Source organism: Ammodytes marinus (assembly GCF_949987685.1).
Source record: "Ammodytes marinus genome assembly, chromosome: 4".
Classification (NCBI taxonomy): Eukaryota; Metazoa; Chordata; class Actinopteri; order Uranoscopiformes; family Ammodytidae; genus Ammodytes; species Ammodytes marinus.
The window spans coordinates 11,880,843-11,901,406 of record NC_137233.1 but is presented as its reverse complement, the minus strand read 5'-3'; the positions used below and the strand labels follow the sequence as shown (position 1 = coordinate 11,901,406).

The window sequence follows — 20,564 nt, the reverse complement described above, 5'->3', positions numbered from 1 at the left end:
GAAGAGAGGCAGCTTATAATTGTCAGTCCACAGCAATACATTTAAAAATAAATCGTTCCAATGATAACCATCCATTGTGTTCCCTTTCTCACTTGACCTCAGCCCTCCCCTGCTGAGAGTATCTCCCGGTCTTCAAAGCCAACTGCATTAGCCTGTCTAGGTAATAGGACAGCTTAGGACTCAGGCATCCATACTCCCCTGTTGAGTTCCCTTACTCATAGGAGAGCATCCTAAAGCCTGGCTGACAGCAGATAAGGAAAGGTTCATAACTCATGCCATTACATCCGCTTTACCCAGGCTGTGGTCTTTTGAGGAGATAGGAGGATTTGCTACTCACTTTGAGGACGGGAGGGAGGGCACACCTTTGCTCATCCATTCTGCAGCCCTGTGGAGAGAGAGAGGGGGGGAATTGATACGATACTAAAGGATTAGGTAACATATCTTTATCTCACACACAGGTGAAAAGATAGACAAAGAGTAGAACAGACACAGCATTTTGTGTTCCGATTTTCAATTTCCATTACATTTCCAGCAGCGTAGTGCCAGATAAATATGTCCGATTTCCATTTATCTAACACAAGCTCAATCAGCAGATGGGAAGGATGTAAAGAAGAGTGATATATTAGGTGATTTTGCAGGTGAAAGAACATTAGCAGAGGTCCATTAGAACAGGCCGGGAAAGGTGTTTCAAATCAATATTCCCATTATACTGGCAAATATGCTAACCACAATTCAACTTCCGTGTCATGGAGTACCAGAATAGGGCTTTCAATCTACTTTATCTATTCTTATTCCGCTGACTCATACCTACTGAAAGTTTCTGAAGCGCAGAGAGACAGAGATGAGTACTCCTGATCAGTGCAGCCTCTACAGCATGTATGGAATACCCTGCAGCATTATTTGAAGTACATCTAATCCGATGCCCCCTTTTTCTCAGAACTAAGGAAGGATTAATCAAATGGAAATTGGAAATGCTTAGTAAATGATTTTCTTAAAGTCGGGCCCACCCAGTTCCGTTTCTCTTTCATGAAAATGTGTGACCATATAGTATAAAAGAAACTCTCAGATCAAAGTATCTGTTCAAACCGCGTTCGCCTCTTTCCAATGTCTCCACTGGATCTACTGTTATTTCTGCTGGCTCTTTTAACATTCCACGCATCTGATGACGCAAATAAAAAAAGGAAAACTACACAGCTTTGAAGAGAAAAATACAAAGGCTCTGTTCAGTTCAGCAGCATGGAGTTTCTGAAGGAAGCCTAGAGCTATCACTGCTGCAAATACCAAAAAAAAATAAAAAAATTAACAGCAAAGAGAGGGATACATGGACACACGTAAAAAAGTGTTGCAGTAGCCGGTTTGTGATCTGGAAAAACTAAAAAATAGCAGGAAAAAGCAGAGAAACGGGGAGTCTTGAAATAGAAAGTACATGGACAACGTTGTGTCCTAAGCGAGTGAACATGTTGAGGATTTTGATTTAAAGACTGGGAGGAAGAAACGGACGAGTTAAGGCAGTGAGTACATAAGGCAGAGAGTCTTGGGACTATAACACTAGAACAGTACCTGCATCCTCTCGATCATGGCAAACAGGTCCGAGGTCTGGGGGAAGAGAGATGACACAGATCCAAAAAGGGGGACATGGGTTTGACAGTTGTGGTGATATGCTTTTTCCTGCTGTCTTCTTCGATCATCCCCACTGCAAAATCTGCCTGTGCAGTCCCAAGACACCAGCAGGACTAATTTTCCTATTACACTATGACGGAGCTCCCTAATGCACGATCCCCCAACCACCCACCTCACTTGACACCAATCTCACATTCAAACACACTATAAACAAGCAAGTCTAAAGGGAGAATTGAGCCTCAAATCTCTGTGGTGCTTCTTCCCTGTTGCTTATACAGCCAACAGCTCATCTGACAACTGTGCGATACACAGTTACGTTAATGTGTGAGTGTGAATGAGAAACACACTTAACAAATCAAGCAATAGGCAGATACAGAGTGTACAAGGGCAGGGATTAAAAAGTGAATTGACGTGGATGGCCGAGCAGCTGGGTTTCATTTCAGCTGTGTTATAATCTTTAATGATTTGTAATTAACACGTGTCTAGGTGGTGTGCTGATACAAAGTGCTGCTAATTAGACCAAAGAGGCTTGAATCCAGCTACTGGATATATAATTACACCTTGACCATGCACTACGATCGCCGAACATAACTCTGCGCTTTGTCCAATTAGCAGACACTGGTACAGGTTGGAGTAGAAGAAAGCGCCCTTTAGGCAATGCATTTCTCATCCGCAGACTAGGCCAAGTTATGGATTTTAAAGATTTTCAATCTGAGGTGAAGACGATCAAAGCAGCCATGACTGCTGTGCTGCTTGTTGTGGGGTGGGCCCTCTGTTCACCATGTAACACAAGTGGACTGAAGTGCCAAGTTGATGTTTCCACATGACAGCTTAAATTTACAGAGGGGCCCTACAGGGCTTGACTTGTACACACACACACACACACACACACACACACACACACACACACACACACACACACACACACACACACACACACACACACACACACACACACACACACACACACACACACACACACACACGCACACACACACACACACACACACACACGTATACACACACGTATACACACACACGGGAAAGTGTACACGTGCATATAAACATGTTTCATGCACTCATACTGAAGCATAGTTGTAAACTTGAACATAAATTCATAAAAGCACACCCACACAACCAGTCACACACACACCTGACCCTGACCTAGTAAAGCCTTAGGTGCAGCCTCAGTCTATTGTTGCATGTTAAAATAAACACTGCCATATGATATTCAGGGAGATACATGCTCTCCTCACAGCAAAAAAACAAACATCAGCAAACATCGTCTGACGCTGGCCAGATTATCAGTGAACCACACAGACTGGATCTCTCCCGAGGAAAAAAAGGAAGTAATGCACTCCTGAAATGTGGTGTTGCTGTTTTAGTGCAGCATTAACTTCAAACAAGGCTATACATGTCTACATGTCCTGATACATAAAAAAAGCAACTTTACAGAAATTGTATTTTGCATGCCATCATCAGGTCTCATTAAAAAAATAATTATGTACTGTAAAAAAAAAAAACACTGTTAGGTCTATACGGAACTTTAAGCAGATCCTAGGTAAGAGAAGAGCATTTACTGTACCTATATCTGTACAACACACACACACACACACCAAATATCAACAGCGTTGCAACAAAACAAACACATATTTCTGTCTCTAAGCTACCTTGAGAAAATATACAAGAAACAATAACTACAACGAAGAAAAAAAAACAATCTCTCACTTCCAGCAAGTGAAAAATACTCACATCGCTGAGGCTTCGTCTCTTGAGAGAAGGCTTACCGGGGGGACTGTTGAGCAGTCCATCCAATAAGGCATTCTTAGCTATCCTGAGCTCAGTCATTGTTCCACTATAGTACGGATGCAGGCAAGCCGACAACAGAGAGGGGATTGTTGAGGAGAGGGGGGGGGGGGTGAAAAAAAGCGAGATTGACAATGACACTTCACTCTGACTGTCGCTCAGACAATCAACTAGCAGAGACAACTTGACAGCTGTCCATCAGTTTCCATACATCAGGGCGTGAGCCGAAGGCATGTGCTGTAATGCGAGAGGCTCATTTCCCTTCCTTCCCCTTTTTTCATGCCTTCCACACCCTCCCATAGACACACACAGCTGTTCAGTAGGAAGTAGGAGGAGTGGCGGATCAACGTGTTACCCCTCCCTGTGTACTCTGAAAAACTATATACACTCCTCAATGCACACACACACACACACACACACACACGTACACACACATGTATACACGTACACGCACACACACACACACACAAACACAAAAAAAAATGCAGTTCTCTTTTTTGTTGAATTACAAAATTAGACTATTCTCTTCCTCTTTTCTTTCTTTTCATATTTCTCGAGAACAGAAAAAGAAATCTTATAGAGGCAGAACCGGTGAGGACATTTGTTTTACCCTTTAGGCAATTATGGACTACCTTGACATTCCCATACATTTTATAGCACATGCTGAGAGGTAGGTTAATTATTACACCAGCAGTGCTCTTATACATTCTAAGTGCTGATCATGAGCCAGTTAATTAAATACATATTTCTGTATAAGCAATGTTCTTGTCGAGACATGTTTGGAATTAATGATTTATAAGGCAGAGTAACACTTTGGATACTGGACATGGGAGAGCACCGGGCACTTTACACTGCATCATGTCCTAGAGAAGCAACAATGTGAAAAGCTGTAAAAGTGTTGTCACTATCAGCAGGGGAGATATGAGTCAAGCAAGCAGCGCAGGTCCACAATAATCTGTGCATAGCTAAGCACTAGTACGACGTGAAATAATTACAGACAGAAAAATGACGGAGGAGAGATAAAAGAAAAGACAAGGGAAGGGAAAGAAAAGCATTGTGTGAGATGAAACGAAAGCTGTTGGTCTGTGAGAGAGAGAGAAAGAAAGAGAGAGAGAGAGAGAGAGAGAGAGAGAGAGAGAGAGAGAGAGAGAGAGAGAGAGAGAGAGAGAGAGGAGTCTTCCTCTTCTGTGCAGCTCCCTCCATCAGGCCAACCTTGGAAATCAACAAACACTGACCTACTTCTTAAAAAAAACTGCTTAAAGCCTTCAAGAGGAAATATTCTCTCCATATATGTTAAGTGTTTTTCATTTAGCCACACAACATAAACACGGTCAGCCATCAGCCTCAATTGATCTCCCGTGAAGAGAAATCGATGGGAATTAAACACAACAAGGAGGAGAGGTTGAACAGTTTAATTAAAAGTGAAAATATAGATTTTGTATGGACAGGGCTAACTTTCAGTATGAGGGTTCATTACTGCTGATCTGTTTACTCGGGTCTAACTGGGCTTTAGCTGAATGACAAACGGGGATTTGAGAAAATCCACAGAAAGAAAGGAAGCTGCATACTAATTACATCCTTGCCTACTAACCATGTATAATGGCTACATGATGGCCAAATGTGAGCATCTTAATGAGAGAGAAAGAGAGAGGGAGAACTGACATTGTTTCTGTCAAAAAGCAAAGCTGTGTGTCTGTGACTGTGACATTCTGTTCTGGAAAGTGAGCCCGCTGTTTAACAAACCCAGCTTGGATTTGTGTGACTAAAGAATGTGGTGTGACTTTCAAACTTCATGTCCTTCATACTCTAAAGCTACCCACATTTGGTCTCCTGCCCTCAGAGATAATATGGAGCCTCTGCAGTGGGTACATACTGTACTACCCCTGTTTAAAAGCAACACACATCTCTTCTCCTCCGAGTTAGTTCCCAGCAATTGCAGTGTGTGTGTGTGTGTGTGTGTGTGTGTGTGTGTGTGTGTGTGTGCCTCAAAAAGAGAGATTGCTAGGAGTGCGTTAGATCAACGGAATCGTTAAACGACTGACTGACTTGACTGAATAGGTTAGTGTGTCAAAAATACAGTACGTGAGGGATTACATATGAGGGGTTTTCATATCAATAAACCATGAAGTCGAGACCTTTCTCTTCAGTTCACGAGCTGAGGTGCAAAGCTCAGTGCTTGATTAACTCCTCACAAGTAGGGCTGCATATAAATCTCCACAGACAAACTGTCAACCATTTGCATCCAAATCAATAATGCTGCTGAGTTTTTCTGAACCCCCAGAACTCCCAACTCTCTTCAATCCCGCAACAGCAGTGAGCAATCTGTTTAGAAAAAAAAGAGGCACAGTAGCTGGTCCTGTTACAGACTGTAGAACGTCTCTTGTATTTAAATGAACTTCTGCTGGCCATATGTATGTGTGAAGTATTGGTATCACTAACTGCCTTATCAAGGACTTACATTAAGAAAGCAGAACACCTTCAGCATAAATCTGATGAATCCATTAGTACCCTTTTTCATTATTAGGTCTGAACTTGACAAGGTGAGCAGAGTAATGAAATCTTTCTAAGAGTACAGAACTAATTTAGCATTGCACTCCTACAACACAATGAGCAGAACGTAGAAGCAGACATGTTGTATTTATGATTCCTAGCATTCACCTCTTAGTTGTTAAATATTGGCCCGACCATTACCCACACTGCAACAACTATTCACTGAGAGAGTGCTAAAGCAGGTCTAACTTGTGCTATGGTCACACATGAAGCATTTGGATGGATTCTGATAAGCATGTGTCAATGCATTGTTTGTCAAATAAATGTATTGTATTCCATTATTGGTGATTATAGTGTAAAAAACCTACATTAGGTCAAATGCAGTGCAATTTACGTATTTCTTTCACTAGTCTCACTAGCATTGTCGTGGACTAAGCTCTGCTATGTGATTTTTTCTTTGGTCCTTGCATCAGCTTTTGTTCTTTCTTTCCAGACACACTTTGCTGAATTACTTAGAGCTTTTAACTTCAACCACTGGCAATTTCCACAGCAATAAAACTGTATCGTAATAGCAGACTTGTTCAAGCTTTTGGGTTTAACAACCATAGTGTGTGCAGCCTATATAACCCCCATATATGAGCTGGAGAAATTACAACGCTCACTACAGGCATGCACACACCCACATTTAAAGTTTGTGTGATGCCGTAACACCCAAATTACCCCTCTGTGGATCAATACAAATGACCTTATCTTATTATCTTCATCTTCTTTTGGCACACATCTCATTGGTTCCCGTTCAACATTTAACATTACAAAATGATCAGGTCTGGTTTACAATTTGACATAATAAAATAAACTGGGAGGAAGTCTGTTCTAGGCAGGTCCATATTTAACTACGTATTTATATGTTAATCCCTTGCTAATTGAATTTTCCACTGCCTGCGTGACAAAAATAATACCAATGTGCCCTCCTATGGTATGTACAATAAGAGAGGAACAACTGCCACAGTTCTATATTTGTCTCTGAGGCCTGTGACAGGTGGCACAAACTCTTCTGTCAGGCACCTTGACAGCTGCCAGGGGTGGGGAGCATATACCAGGCACTTTTCACCTGAGCGTAACAGCTAAAGAGGATATGATGAATGGAAAAAAATTGAGGAAACCAGTACAAAATTCAAATGCACACACTGGCATTGGAGGTGATGCCAAATACTGATCTGATCCATTGTTTCAAAAGGCAACAATACACCCTTTCTTTCCATCCGTTCCATATATATAATTTTATTTATTTTTTTAAAGTTAGCTACTGTCTTTTTTTAAGCTGTTATTTTCTTTTTCCTTTTGTAGCATTGCCATGTACAGAGGAATTCCTTCCTACATTTTAATTGTCTTTGTGGATCACTGATGTGCTTTTAAGAGGTGTATGGACAACTAGCTGTGGTCCATGCCACAAGGAATACGATACATCAGGCTTTGGCTTCACAGGAAATATTAATAAGATAATTTTATTGGTGGTATTTTCACACACAGCGTCATTATACAAATACTATAATTTTAAGAAAGACTTGAACATGTTAATACATTTTAGACCTGTGCTTTTACGGTTATGACATGTCAAAATGTCTGCTGTCAAAAAAACTTAATTGTGTGAATAATGCCGAAGATCATTCTTTGATTTTTGACACGTTAAAATTCTCACTTTCAAATGTATCAAATCAGATTGCCGGCACTATCTCAGTATCAGAGGACTCCAGCCCTTGTAGCCAATGCAAAGCTGCACAGTAAATTCCCCAGTGTTAAATATGCAGTGTCAAACTCCATTAACTCTATCTGAGTTAATATAACAACAGCTGGAGTAGAATGCCTCCTAGTGTTGGTGTCAATTTCGGTAGTTAAAAGACGGGGTGTAGAAAGTACTCTATAAGGCTTTAAATAACACTATACAGTGTACTTTTAACTCTATTTTGAGTTAATTTAACTCTAAAATTGTAACACTTTGAAGAGAGTTAATTTAACTCCAATTCTGAGTGGGACCAAATACACTCGGAAATGGTGTTAAATTTAACTCTTTTAGTGTTATTTTAACACTTCAAAATTTACTGTGTGATTGGAGAAGAGAACAGTAGCAGGTCGCAGTCCTGTGTTACCTTTGAAAGTGAGGGAGGAGGAAATGGAGGGTGGGCGTGCGCTAGAGAGGGCTCTACTTCATCAGAGATACGAGGAATCCTTCCATCTTGTTTCCTGTGAGTCAGAGAGGATGGAGGGCAGAGAGAGAGAGAGAGAGAGAGAGAGAGAGAGAGAGAGAGAGAAAGGGAGAGCGGGTTATGCCTTGCCTTGAGCTGAGTTTCTTATTCAAGCAATAAGAGCACACAAAAGAAGTCAAACACAATTGAATGCCTACAATGAGAAGTGTGCTATTATTACACCACGTGAGAGTGTTTCTTTATTCAGGAGGTGTACAGGAAACTTCCGGTCCTTTGTGAATGGCTTGCCTGCAGTTTTTTCTGCGCCCCCATACCATGCTAAGTCAAAGGCGATACGGTGATCGTGATTCGAGGGCGAGATTGTGAAACAGCAGTGAGATCAGGATAAACCGCACAAAGGAGGAGGGGAAGTGTAGGAACGAGGGAGAGCAAAAGGAAAATACATGAAAATTGGATCCAGCAACTTTTATCTGTTGTTAACCGGCCGCTGCCCTCTCTCCTCACTTTCTCCCGAGTGAATTACCAGACCGACTGGAAATCTTGGGTCACAGCATATAAACTTCACACTTTAGGTCTCACACAACAGTCACTTGCTAGAACTGGCAGCCCGTCTGTGCATGCAACCTGTTCACAGACCTGCAGCACAGGGCTGAGGAGCCAAAGAAACACAGAAAAAAAGCCCAGTCTGATTTATTGGTGAGGATGGAGTGAAAATTGGTGGAGACCTGTGCACTCATACTCATATTTCCTCCAACATAGACCTGGTTGGCACACACCACAGTGGTTTTAAGGTGGAGAGGTTGAAACAAGATAATTTATAGACAATAACTTTTCTTCCATAGTACGATATATGCGATATTACAGCTCTCCCTTAGCTGAACATGCCGTGTCTTGCTGGGTGCAATCCATAAGTGTGAGTAAACAGAGCTTTGCTTTTATGACAACAGGTTGCTGTCCCGGAGTTGAGGTTATAGGATATCTATTTGAAATGTCACATGAACACTGTTCCCTGCTGAATGAGGCTGCCAGGTCTTTATGGCTCCACCTTCCAGCTTTCTCGGAATTGACAGTCCTCCGGAGAGTGAACTTTGTTTCTTCTTCCATAAAATGCTGCCAGAAGAAAATGAATATATGGTGTCTTCCGCTGCTTTGAGCCAGAAATAGCACTACAAAGACCAAGCTTACTGTGCTGGTCTCTTGCAGTAAGCGTAGCATGGTCAAACACCTACATTTAAAACACACATTTTCCAAAACACACAATTATTTTTACACTAAATGACAAGGCTTTTTTGTCAGAACCCGGAACTATTTATTTAAATGTGTGTTTCCTTAACCCTATTTTACCCTTAGTACAGTATAGGTGTCAGTCACACGCACAGTGCATCAGCATGCAGGAAGCTAACCCAAACCTCCTCCCATGCAGGGCTACTAAGAGCTTTAATGGAAGGGTGCAAATCAATCATGATTAGGAAGAATGTTGAAGGCTGCCTTACAGCCTGCCACATTCCCTACCGATGGCATGCTGCTTGGTGGCTCTCATCACAGAAGATGAACGAGGTTTCTTTGGTGTGTGTGTGTGTGTGTGTGTGTGTGTGTGTGTGTGTGTGTGTGTGTGTGTGTGTGTGTGTGTGTGTGTGTACAGTCACTGCATGCATTTACAAGGGAGACAGCAGAAATATATTTAGCGAAGGGGTAAATGCCAAGTTTGACTCAGGGAGAGATTCCAGTCTAACATATTCTGATGATCACAGCGAGCGCACGTTATCAAATACCACCATGATGACACGACGATACCGCATGATACGGATTTATTGGGTCTCAAATCAAAAAAGGGAATATTCAGTAGTTCATCTGCTACTGCAAAGACATTGATGTGCACTGATGCAGTGGCTCAATTATAAGAATGCAAAGAGCGTGTATAAAATAGACTATACTTTACAGTCCAGTAGTCTAATGGTTACTAGTACGGTGTATGTCTCATTTCATTTGAGGGAAATCTGTCATTTTTAAAGTGTGATTAAAAGTGGTGAAACCGTCAGTTAATGAATCTCGGCCAGCAGAACCCTGGTACAAATCCTTCAGTTGTATTAAATAAATTACACACAGTATGATTTGATTCAATACTCACAAAGCTTTGTGCCTCTCTTTTTTGTGCATTATTCTCCTTTTTCTGTCCATCTGAAATACTTTAATAATTAAACTAATGTGAATTGGACAAGATCAGATGTATTCAATCAAATGTCCTGTTGTGTAAATAATCCTTTGTGCACTATATAACAGCAGAAACACGGATGTCCTTTCATTCCTTACTTACCCTATACCGTTTTAGAAAGTTAATTAAATACACTGGGACCTGGCGGTTGGCTAAGGTCAATGCTGTGCACAGCAGCAACCAGGTGACAGGGTCATGGTGTCACATCCACTAGATTATTGGCATGCTGGAAGGGAGGCAAAATCCCAAGTAATACTTATCTTGCCAGCTTTAACAGTGCGTTAGGCTGCCTATGTCAAGCCATCCACACATAATCAGAGGTGAAAGGTTCCTTCTTCAGTCATATCTGATTAACCACTTGCAATCTCTGGGTTACAAAGAGCCAAAAGAGAAAACAGAGAAAAAGGGAAGAGGTGTATCACTCCTGTTGCCCATGACAATGTAAATTAAAGATCCTTGCTCATATGCTTTTATGGGCTGATGTTGCTCTGTGTTAATCTCTCCACGATGGGTCTGATTTCTTGTGTGTTCAGTTATTTTAAGATGTCACATAAAAATAAAAATACAGACTGATTGTTGGCATCAAACTAGAAAAAAAGGATCACCATTAATAAAACTCAAACTTAAAGTTTCAGTCAACTTAAAGAAAAAAAAATGTCAGGAGACAACCGGCTTATTTATTTTTTTAAACAATGAGATACGGAGAGACAGGAGAGCCTCGGCACAATCTGATTTGATGCTGAATAATACATCTACAATAAATGAAACGGATGAAATATCTTAGCAGACAGTAACGATCCAAGGTAAGATGAACAAAGATGAACTGTTCCATTACTTAATGAAATGCAATAATGGATTGCAGAACATTACTTTTAAGCAAAAGGACCTAATTAAAACAGCCTATTCTAAAGTGCTTGCATGAAGCACAAAACACTCTACAAGGGACTGATGGTTAACTTCGCAATTTATTTTTGAAGTAAAACGCCAAAATAAATAATTGGTATTATTTGCTGGCTGGATAAAGGTGTTTTTCGTGATTAAATAAAGTGTTATTGTTTTGTTCATTTCTGGCTCAAGAAATGTTTGTAAAAATAGACACAGAGCATACTGAAATGAAACACGCCAATTATGTGTTGCCAGCATCTGCCTCCACAGACTGCTGGGTCATGAGTTCTGGTAAGTTTCCAGCTCTCTGTAGTCCAATCATGGCTCAGGCTGTGCAGCACCTGCACATTCAAATGAGCTGTGCAACAACAAATGCTCCTCAAACTGAACCTTAAACGTACATTTGAGTAGGATGCATCTGTACCTCGTTTCTACAGTGACAGAATGCAGTGGGCCGAGGCCAGTCAGATACAGTTTAACGGCTGAACATTTATTTGAGACGTTAGCGGTAAATGTGTAAACTACACAATCTACTATCTAATAAAATGATGTGTTTCCTCAAGAGGCAGGTGATACACCTTTGGACTGAAGACTTTAACTTCCATTTTCCATAAGTGTTTTGTTTGCTGACAAGGCCGAACAATTCCTAATAATTGTATTTAACATACAAGAAAAACAAAACTTTATCCATCGCTTATGGTCACAGCAAATGCAGTTTGAGTTGTATTTAGGTTTAATTTTTCATTGTCAGTTTAATGGTTGTGGATAACCCACAAAGTGTAAGCAGAGTAACTGCAGTCAGCTGAGTGCTATAGGCTTGTCAGCCAGCGTGTGCCAGTACAATGGTCTCACTGAAGAAGAAAATAATCGTCATTGGGTCACCTAACAACATTAAAAACTGAAATTGCTGAGAAAGACGCATAATAAACGACAAATAATAATTACGAGGTTAATCTAAAAGGCACAGTCACCTGGGAAGCTCATCGACAAAACAACTCTGTAGTCCTGGTAAATACTGGTGACGCATGGCTAATTACTAGCTGGCCGTGAGTACTGTGTGCCAGCTTAACAGATGCGTTGGTTTATTTGGCAAACAAGAGGTAGCCACAGGCACTGCATGGAGAGTTAGATATCAACGGATTGAATGGGACAGTAACCTTGAAATGGTAGATCAACATTGTCTGTTAAAGCCTCGGCCTTGGCAGACACGTCTCCCTCAGCCAGAAGACCTATCATCTTGCACCAATAAACAGATGGAAGGTGCTTTTCTTTTGTAACGTAAGGATTTCTGTATACAACAATAGGCAATCAAGCAGCAAAATGATCCAACTACCCAATTCTGTGTAATACAATGCTTAGTTACTGAGTGTGTCATTATATTTCTGCAGGGTGCAACACTATTCCCTCTCACTTTATACCTATAAGAACATAGCGGAAGATACATGAAGCCTTGTGGGCCTACACACCGCCAGTAAGTTAGCAACAATGCTTATGTGAAGGTTAATCTGAAGACTTTGTAGACATCTGTCTGAATCTGCCCGTTGGTGCTAACTGCTGTTGATATAGGGGCGCGAAACATTGCTGACTCTACAGTTACACTCTCTCTATAGGGGCGCGAAACATTGCTGACCCTACAGTTACACTCTCTCCTGTCCACCCATGTTATTGTCACTGTCTTTGTATGTTTCTTGGTGGAGTGTGAACTGGAATGTAATTTCGTTGCTCGGTAACGGTGCAATGACAAATAAATCTGATTCTGATTCTGATAAGACTGAGCTGAAAAGAGGACATGATTTGCCCTTTCGTATACGCTCCTATTTTTCTAGCTTTGCTTACTTCCAATGTACTGGGTGAAAGCTGTAGCAGTGCTTTTCTATTACTATACGCGGTCATTATCCTCACCATTATCATGCTCATCATAATCATCATTATCATAATCAGCTCGATGTCAAAAAGACTAACCCTGTTGCTCCGATACTAGGGAACTGGAGACTGGCTTTGGCCAAGCACAAACTTTGCATTCAGTCTGGCTATTTTTCTGCTTGGTAATTGTTGTTGTGAAACACCAAACAAAGCTTTAAGCAATCAATGAGACCAGAATATTTTCCCCCCAAATTCATCTTCACTAGAGCAGCTCAAGGTTTTTGCCTTTCAATGGCATTTTGGATTCAATTCCCTTTCTGGGTTTCGTTAGATTCCTAAAAATGTAACATAAATGGTTACAATTATATGTTTTGTCTTGTCTTGCATTTTTCCTCCTACTGGAGACACAGTAAAACATGTGGATATAGTGAAAGACACACACACACACACGTTGGACCCCACGCTGCAGGTGTGCTATCATGTAGAACATGACAAAGACACACAGACACAGGCACACACGCACACGCAAACACACACACACACACACACACACACACACACACAGACAGACAATTACACATGAGCTATGCAGGTCCACTTAGTAGAGAGCAACTCATCTAATCATGTCCAGCAGCTAATGCACAATGAAAGCAGAATCATTTACTGAAGATGCCAATCAGCCACTTTCATGGGTGAAGAAAAGAGAAAGGGAGTGGGATACGAAGGGTTACAAAGAAAGTTTAGGGTCTAGAGTGACATTGGATGAAGGGATCAGGTTGGATCAGCTGGGAGCCGGACACAAAGCTAAACAACTGACAGACTCTTCTTCAGCTGCATCGTATCCTGTCAACATTTATCCCTCTCATATTGACTCATGCTCTTTCTCAAAGTATCCATCTTTCAACAGTTTATCGCTACACCAGCCACAGTGGCACTCGGTTATCTCTTTCTAGGCTTACCTGTGCGTAGTGCTCCCTCACTCGCAGCTCTGTCTGTTCCCCTTAACAACTTGAGCTGCTCCTCTTCGTATGGCTGCCTCCGTGCGTCTGACTCAGTCTCTCTATCCTCCAACACCTGCTGTGTGGATCAGCCTCTCTCCCATCAGATGATGCTGAGAGAAGCCCTCCCACTATCCTCCCAGTTTCCCTCCCTCTCTCTACCTCTTCCTCGCATACAGGCGCACATTTAACTGACTGTTTATTTTTGTTTTATAATTCTGAGACGAGCACATTGACAAAAGCTCCCTTCTCTCAATCTCCTGTTCTCCACGCCGCAACTGACTCTGCCCTATTGTTTGCTTTCCATCTTGTGTCTCTACTTTTGAGCTGCATGTGACATAGAACATGCCCATTCAAACAGTGGGGTGCTGCTTTGCTTCGCATTTGCATCTGTGAATGTACTTGTTAACAACAGGTCTCATTCGACCAGACAAACTGCCTTGGCTGGTTGCAGGCTTGAAAGCAATGTACAAAAAGAAGAAGAAAAAAAAAGAAAAAAACAGGGACATTAGCTCTTTGAAGAGGCTACATCAAATCTCTACGTCCTATTATCTGCCTCGCTCTGACAAGCCTGTTCCCAACACCATAAAAACCACTTCTGCCAAAATTAGCCTCACCATCATCCCATTGTCCGCTTGACACATTAGTGGCAGGCAGTTGGCTGAAAAGCTCTCAAAACACTGTAGATTTTGGAGCATGCTCTCGCATAATGGAGAGAAATCCCTTGCTCAGCCCACGGAGGAAAAGGAACAGGTCAGAGTTGTCTGATGTATTACTGAGCAATCAATTCTGCCTAATCCACATGCATGAGACAAGTAAGGAGACATCACCACAAATTACACGCACAGTCACACAACAAAGAGGTCTTGCATAAAAAGGCACATCACTGGATATCCTGTTCGTGTCCACCTCTCTGCACGACACACAAGGTATCTAGTATGGTATCTACAAGTCTAAATATCTTTATTATCCAACTATTACTCTGATGTATGAATGTAATGTCAGTGACTCACATGTAGGCATAATAATACTGTATGTCCACAGCAGGGGTTGATGTTCTCAGATTAAATCGATGCTTTAGAATGTGTCAACTGAATGTCCTTGCTGGGACTTTACTTTTACACAAGGCTATCCCACACACATAGTACTCCTTGCATCTGAAAACAGAAGCTAAAAAAGCTCTATATATAATAAATGACCCATCACCTAACCAAACGTGCTCTGCCTTGCGGAAAGCAGTATCGGAGAAGCTCATTCTCAGGAAGCGTATGCCTGCCCTTCCTCCTCCAGCGTCTTTGCTCAGAAGCATCATTTCTGTAAACAGATTTTTCTGCTTTCTAGGGTTACAGTTCTAGTTCTACTCAGAGTTCCAAGTTGCAGAAACTGTAAAGGTAGTAGGGCCGATCAATAAGCCACGCTGCAGGCCCTGGAACAAACATATGATGGGATGCGAGCCAAGGCATGTTGGCTTGCCCACACCCTCGTCTATGTATAAGGTTACAGGTATAGCCCAGAGCCAGCATGCAACAATGAAAGGACCACACAAAGCCTGTTTTTTTTTTTTTTTCATTTACTACACTGGAGGTTCTGAGTTACAATGGATGACCTACATTGTGGTTTTCCGGTAGAAGTCCCATGTTAGCTGCTCTACCATTCACCCTGTGAAAATAGTGTTTACCCAGAAACAGGTGGGAGTCACCTGAACAAAGTTGAGCTCCAGTAGACAGATGAGGCACATAAAACATGCAGGTCAAGTACAATAATAAAGGTTATTTTTTTTCCTGGCCTCTCAGCTACCAGAGGGGTGGAGCTAAAGATGAAAGGATATTTGCTTACATTGGGCCAGACAACTGGGTGTCAAACCAGGTCAGGAGGGTGACACATTATCAGTATCTTTGTTCAATGTGACTACATGGGACTTCAGAATTGTCAAGCTAATCAAAAGATTAGCCATTACCAAAGCAACTATATGTGGGTCATTTCTCATTTCATTAGTTTCATCCCCCCTCTCTATCTCGGTCTCATTGTTTGTGTCTGCTTCCCACTCTGTTCTCTAATGCGGGCCTGACACATTCAACATTTACAAACCACCAAGCTGAAGAATACTTTTGATCCAGGAACAAGACTCACAGGGATCTTAAGTACATACAGTATACTTGAGGAGAACAAAACATGCTAAGTCCCCCTTCTTTAAAACTGTAGTAGACTATAGCTGCAACCATCTTATCTCCAGCTCAAATTTCTGCCGTTTTACTTCTTAGGTATTACTCAATGATTCAAAGGGAGTGTATAATGTTTCTTTTTAAACTTGAGTGACACCTAGCGTATAGTTAAAGTCTATATACAACTGCCTCTTGATTTCAAAAGGTCAAAATTGCTTTCAATAGTCAGTTGAAGTTGGATGCCGGGGTTTCGTAGGGAAATCAACAGTGCAAATTCTGCGAGCAGTTGGGATGACTGGAGCAAAGCTACAGAGGGCAGTCAACGAGCTGGCAGAGGAAGCTGAGAAGTCAAGCTACTGGTTGTGGCTACGGAGGAGGGATTGTGCGTGGGGATAACACCCCAATAAGGTCAGCTGCAGGGAGTGGCGGGGAGACGTCCCCATCTGGCCACTCCCCCTCCACCGGGAGATGTACTGGCTAGGGGGCGAAACATCAGTGAACGTGGCTCCAGCTGACGACCCTGCAGCTGACCAGATGGGCGCCGGAGGAGGTGCGGCAGGCAGACATGCCAAGCAGGAATAAGATCTTCTGTATTACACACTTACAAAAGGTAATTATATTCCAAAGGTGTAGTAATTGCGTATGGATGTAACCTTTGACATTTAGGGATATGCAAAATGAAAATTGTTTGTATGGTATTGCTTGGATTTAGTGGTAAAAAAAAAACGTGTTTGATATAACTCAAGGACACACACACAATGTTTTATTCGGTAAATAACACCGATGTAATCATAACTTTGGCTTTTTATTTTACATTTTACAAGGGGACAGGGCACCTGTGAACTGAGACAGGAAAAAACTATTACTTTCTGTCAAAAATGTAATTATTGTGTGTATCCGTCGGTAGCTGCACTTGGCCATGGCCCTCATTCCTCTCACGACTTGCAAGGTGGGAAAGGAAGCAGTTCTTCAATACAACAACAATGTGGACAGCACTCACAGAACCCCGCTGGCTCAAGTAATTACCTTGTGTTTGGGTGACCCTCTCTATTGATTTTGGCAATGATAAACCTGGACCCAAACTGAGAGTGAAACCACTCAGTGGAACAGGTAACATATGGAAGACTTGTCAGACTAATAAAGTAATCAACTTTTATCTTATGCTCAGAGTCAGAATTATCACTATGTTAGCTCTATGTGTGTCTTATTACTTTATGTTTCCTCTTAACTTGACAGTTAGAGTAGCACCAACAGATATGTTCATATACATAGCTTGTTTAAGGTTGCATTGCACACAAAATGAATTGGGAGCTAAACCGGCTGGCTTAATACAATAGAGGGACAATGATTGTAGAGCTACCTTTGTTTTCTTTCTTTTTCTTGTCTTGGCTCAATGGAGCAAGAATATACAATTTATATTCAACCAATTAAAGGACACGCGTACACAATTTACATCCGCAGCATCAGCATTACATTTTAAGATATTTCTCTGTAGAAAAATTGAGACAAACTTTTGCAAACATATTATTTTTCTGAAAAAATAAATGTTGCCAGTACTTTTCCACCCTAAACTGATTGAATGGCCATTGGGTTCAACCTAACCAAGCCCAACTCCACTGAGTGCCCCTGTGACTGATAGGGTGATTAGAGTCATTATGAGGACAAGCTGGGCTGTTAGAAGTATACTGCAGGTGGCATAGTGTGCTGCTGAGTGAGGAGCCCGAAGAGGAGATGGATGACAACAACACAGGTGACCTCGATAAGAGCCGTCAACTGAACATGAGAAGATAATGGTAGGCTTATAAAGAATAATTGTTGAATTACAATTTTTTAGGGATATGACATGGATATGTTGTTCAGCATCCACCTGAGACAATCAAAAGTGTTTTTTTTCACAGACTCGCTGCATCATGCAATCATGGTTATGTGGGACATCAACAAAAGCTGTTTTTCCACTGCTGACAACAGTGTTTGTGAGCCATGCTGCAACTGTCGTACGGACATCTCATCACAAAACATGACATCGTCTTGCAGCGTTTTACAGACAAAGGAATGTGCCACATTTCAACTCCAGTGACAATGTGTATAAATTGTCTTGGAAACATGGAGCTGAAGACAAAGAGTGTATAAGCGTCATTGTAACGAATGTGAAGAACAATTTTAAAATGAACAATGGTCAATAATGCCATCAAGCGAACCGTACATGTCAAAGTAAAACAATTGTAATGTACTGTGACTGACCCTGGACACGCATGGTTTCCTACACTGTTATTCTCCTGTGCTCTCTGTCATGCGATTCAGTCAGGTGTGCACAGGGCCTAATTGATGATGAGTCTCCTGAACTCCGACATAATAGAGCTTGATTGCATGGAGTCATCCTCCTGATAAAGTTAAATGGCTACAACTGCAAGCAACATTACCTCCTCAGTAAGTCCAAGATGTTCAGTTTATCAGCTGAATACATCACTACTACTACTGTCTGGAGGCTAATGAAGTGCAACCAGGAGAAAGAGTAGGTTCACGTGTGTGTGTGAGTGTGTGTTGTTCTATTCAATCCATATTTTTATTAATCAGAATAGAAAAGTATTAGTTCAATATGCAGTGTTACATTTCAAAAGAGCAACAACTACACTCTTCAGGCTGAACATTGTAAGCTGCTAAATTTTATAATTTAAAAAGTGTGGCACGAGGGTGTGAGGGTCATACTTAATAAAGATGTAGATAGGAGATGTACCGCTCATCTCCTATCTACCATGGCAGCTGCAGTCTAGTGTGTTTTTAAGTGAACAGGTGCACTGAATAAAAAGCGAACCCCATCTGCCAAAAGAATCCTCCAGCATCATAACGCTTCTCTCTGACTGTGCCCTCTGCACAACCTGCATATAGCATACCACATTTCAACTGCACCGGGTCATAATGTCTCCCTCTGTGAACCGACTGAGGGCTGGGCACACCTGTCTGGGTCGCAGCAAGGGTCTATCTCCTGCCTGGTTTTTAAAGCAGCCCAAATAATAGCACACAGCCAGCCAGTCCACTTACTGAAACAAGTAAGGTTTTCTTTTTACCCATGAAACACTTCCGCAGATTTAACCTGTTGAAATCTGTTTATGTCTACATTTCTTTATGCGTACACCTTTTCATGACTTAGAATTGACATATGTACATATTGCATATATTTATTGCTATGCTACAATATTATATTATACAGTATCTCACAAAAGTGAGTACACCCCTCACATTTCTTCAAATATTTCATTATATCTTTTCATGGGACAACACTGAAGAAATTACACTTTGATACAATGTAAAGTAGTCAGTGTACAGCTTATATAACAGTGTAAATGTACTTTCCCCTCAAAATAACTCAACACACAGCCATTAATGTGCTAGCAACAAAAGTGAGTACACCCCTAAGTGAAAATGTCCAAATTGGGCCCAAAGTGTCAATATGTTGTGTGACCACCATTATTTTCCAGGCCAGCACTGCCTTAACCTTCCTCTCGTGTTAGGGTCGCCACCGACCCGTTTTGGATTTCAAATGCATAAAAGAACCACTTACATTTTGTTTATTGCATCAACATTTCTTAACTTTGTCAGGAACCTCTATTTCAACAAAATAAAAAAAATAAAAAAAAATTCACTTACCTAATTATAAAATGCTCTGGTGGAAATGATAACACTGGTGGTGTTAGGGTCGTTTTCGACCCAGTTATAGAACAAGATGTAAAAAACAATAACTAGAGCCAAAACTGAAATCATAAGTGCACTGTCAGCCAACACAATGACAGCCAGCTCCTCTCCCAATCATGTGAGCTCTGGGGGGGTTCTCATTTTGACTTTTTTTGCCCTCATACCTGCATTAAAGCGAAACAAACAGACGGGCATATCCAGACATGTGAGGTCAATTCAATATAGAGTTGGTGACTTGCACAGTGCACATCTCCTATTTGCAGCATTCAAAAATTAGGAGATATACAGTGAGCCAAGTTCTGGATCATGTTTTTGGTGAAAATGGCCACCTGATTCTAAAAATAAGAGGTGTCAGGTCTGCCAAAGCACTAAGGACAGAAAGATAAAAGTATTGTGCTTTACCTGCAAGAAATATTTCTGCAAAGAACACTGAAAGTGTTGCTCTTTGCCACACATCTGAACACACAACCAAACATATGCAAACAGAGACTTTTACTCTGTTTTTTTTACTAGTTTTGGAACTAGTAATTGATTTTGATTGGTTTGATTTGTTGATTAGTTGTTGTTTATTTGACCTTACAAATCTATATTTTGTGTTGTGACTTGTTCTGGTTTTCATTGTGTGTTTGTATAA

General features: G+C 41.3%; 1 protein-coding gene across 5 annotated transcripts in view; it reads right to left on the bottom strand.

Moving 5' to 3' along the window:
- The window catches only part of rap1gapb (RAP1 GTPase activating protein b), a gene marked incomplete at its 5' end in the record, with an annotated part of 55,953 nt that overhangs the window by 21,923 nt on the left and 13,466 nt on the right, over positions 1-20,564 (bottom strand). For 2 of the 5 annotated variants that reach the window (XM_080026125.1, XM_080026127.1), the window contains 2 exons: positions 338-385; positions 8,064-8,157. In XM_080026125.1, the coding sequence (XP_079882251.1) occupies positions 338-385; positions 8,064-8,157 (142 nt within the window). Of the gene's footprint in view, positions 1-337; positions 386-1,560; positions 1,597-3,372; positions 3,469-8,063; positions 8,158-14,039; positions 14,114-20,564 lie in introns of those variants that run through there. The other 3 variants (XM_080026129.1, XM_080026128.1, XM_080026126.1) reach the window with 3 other exon arrangements.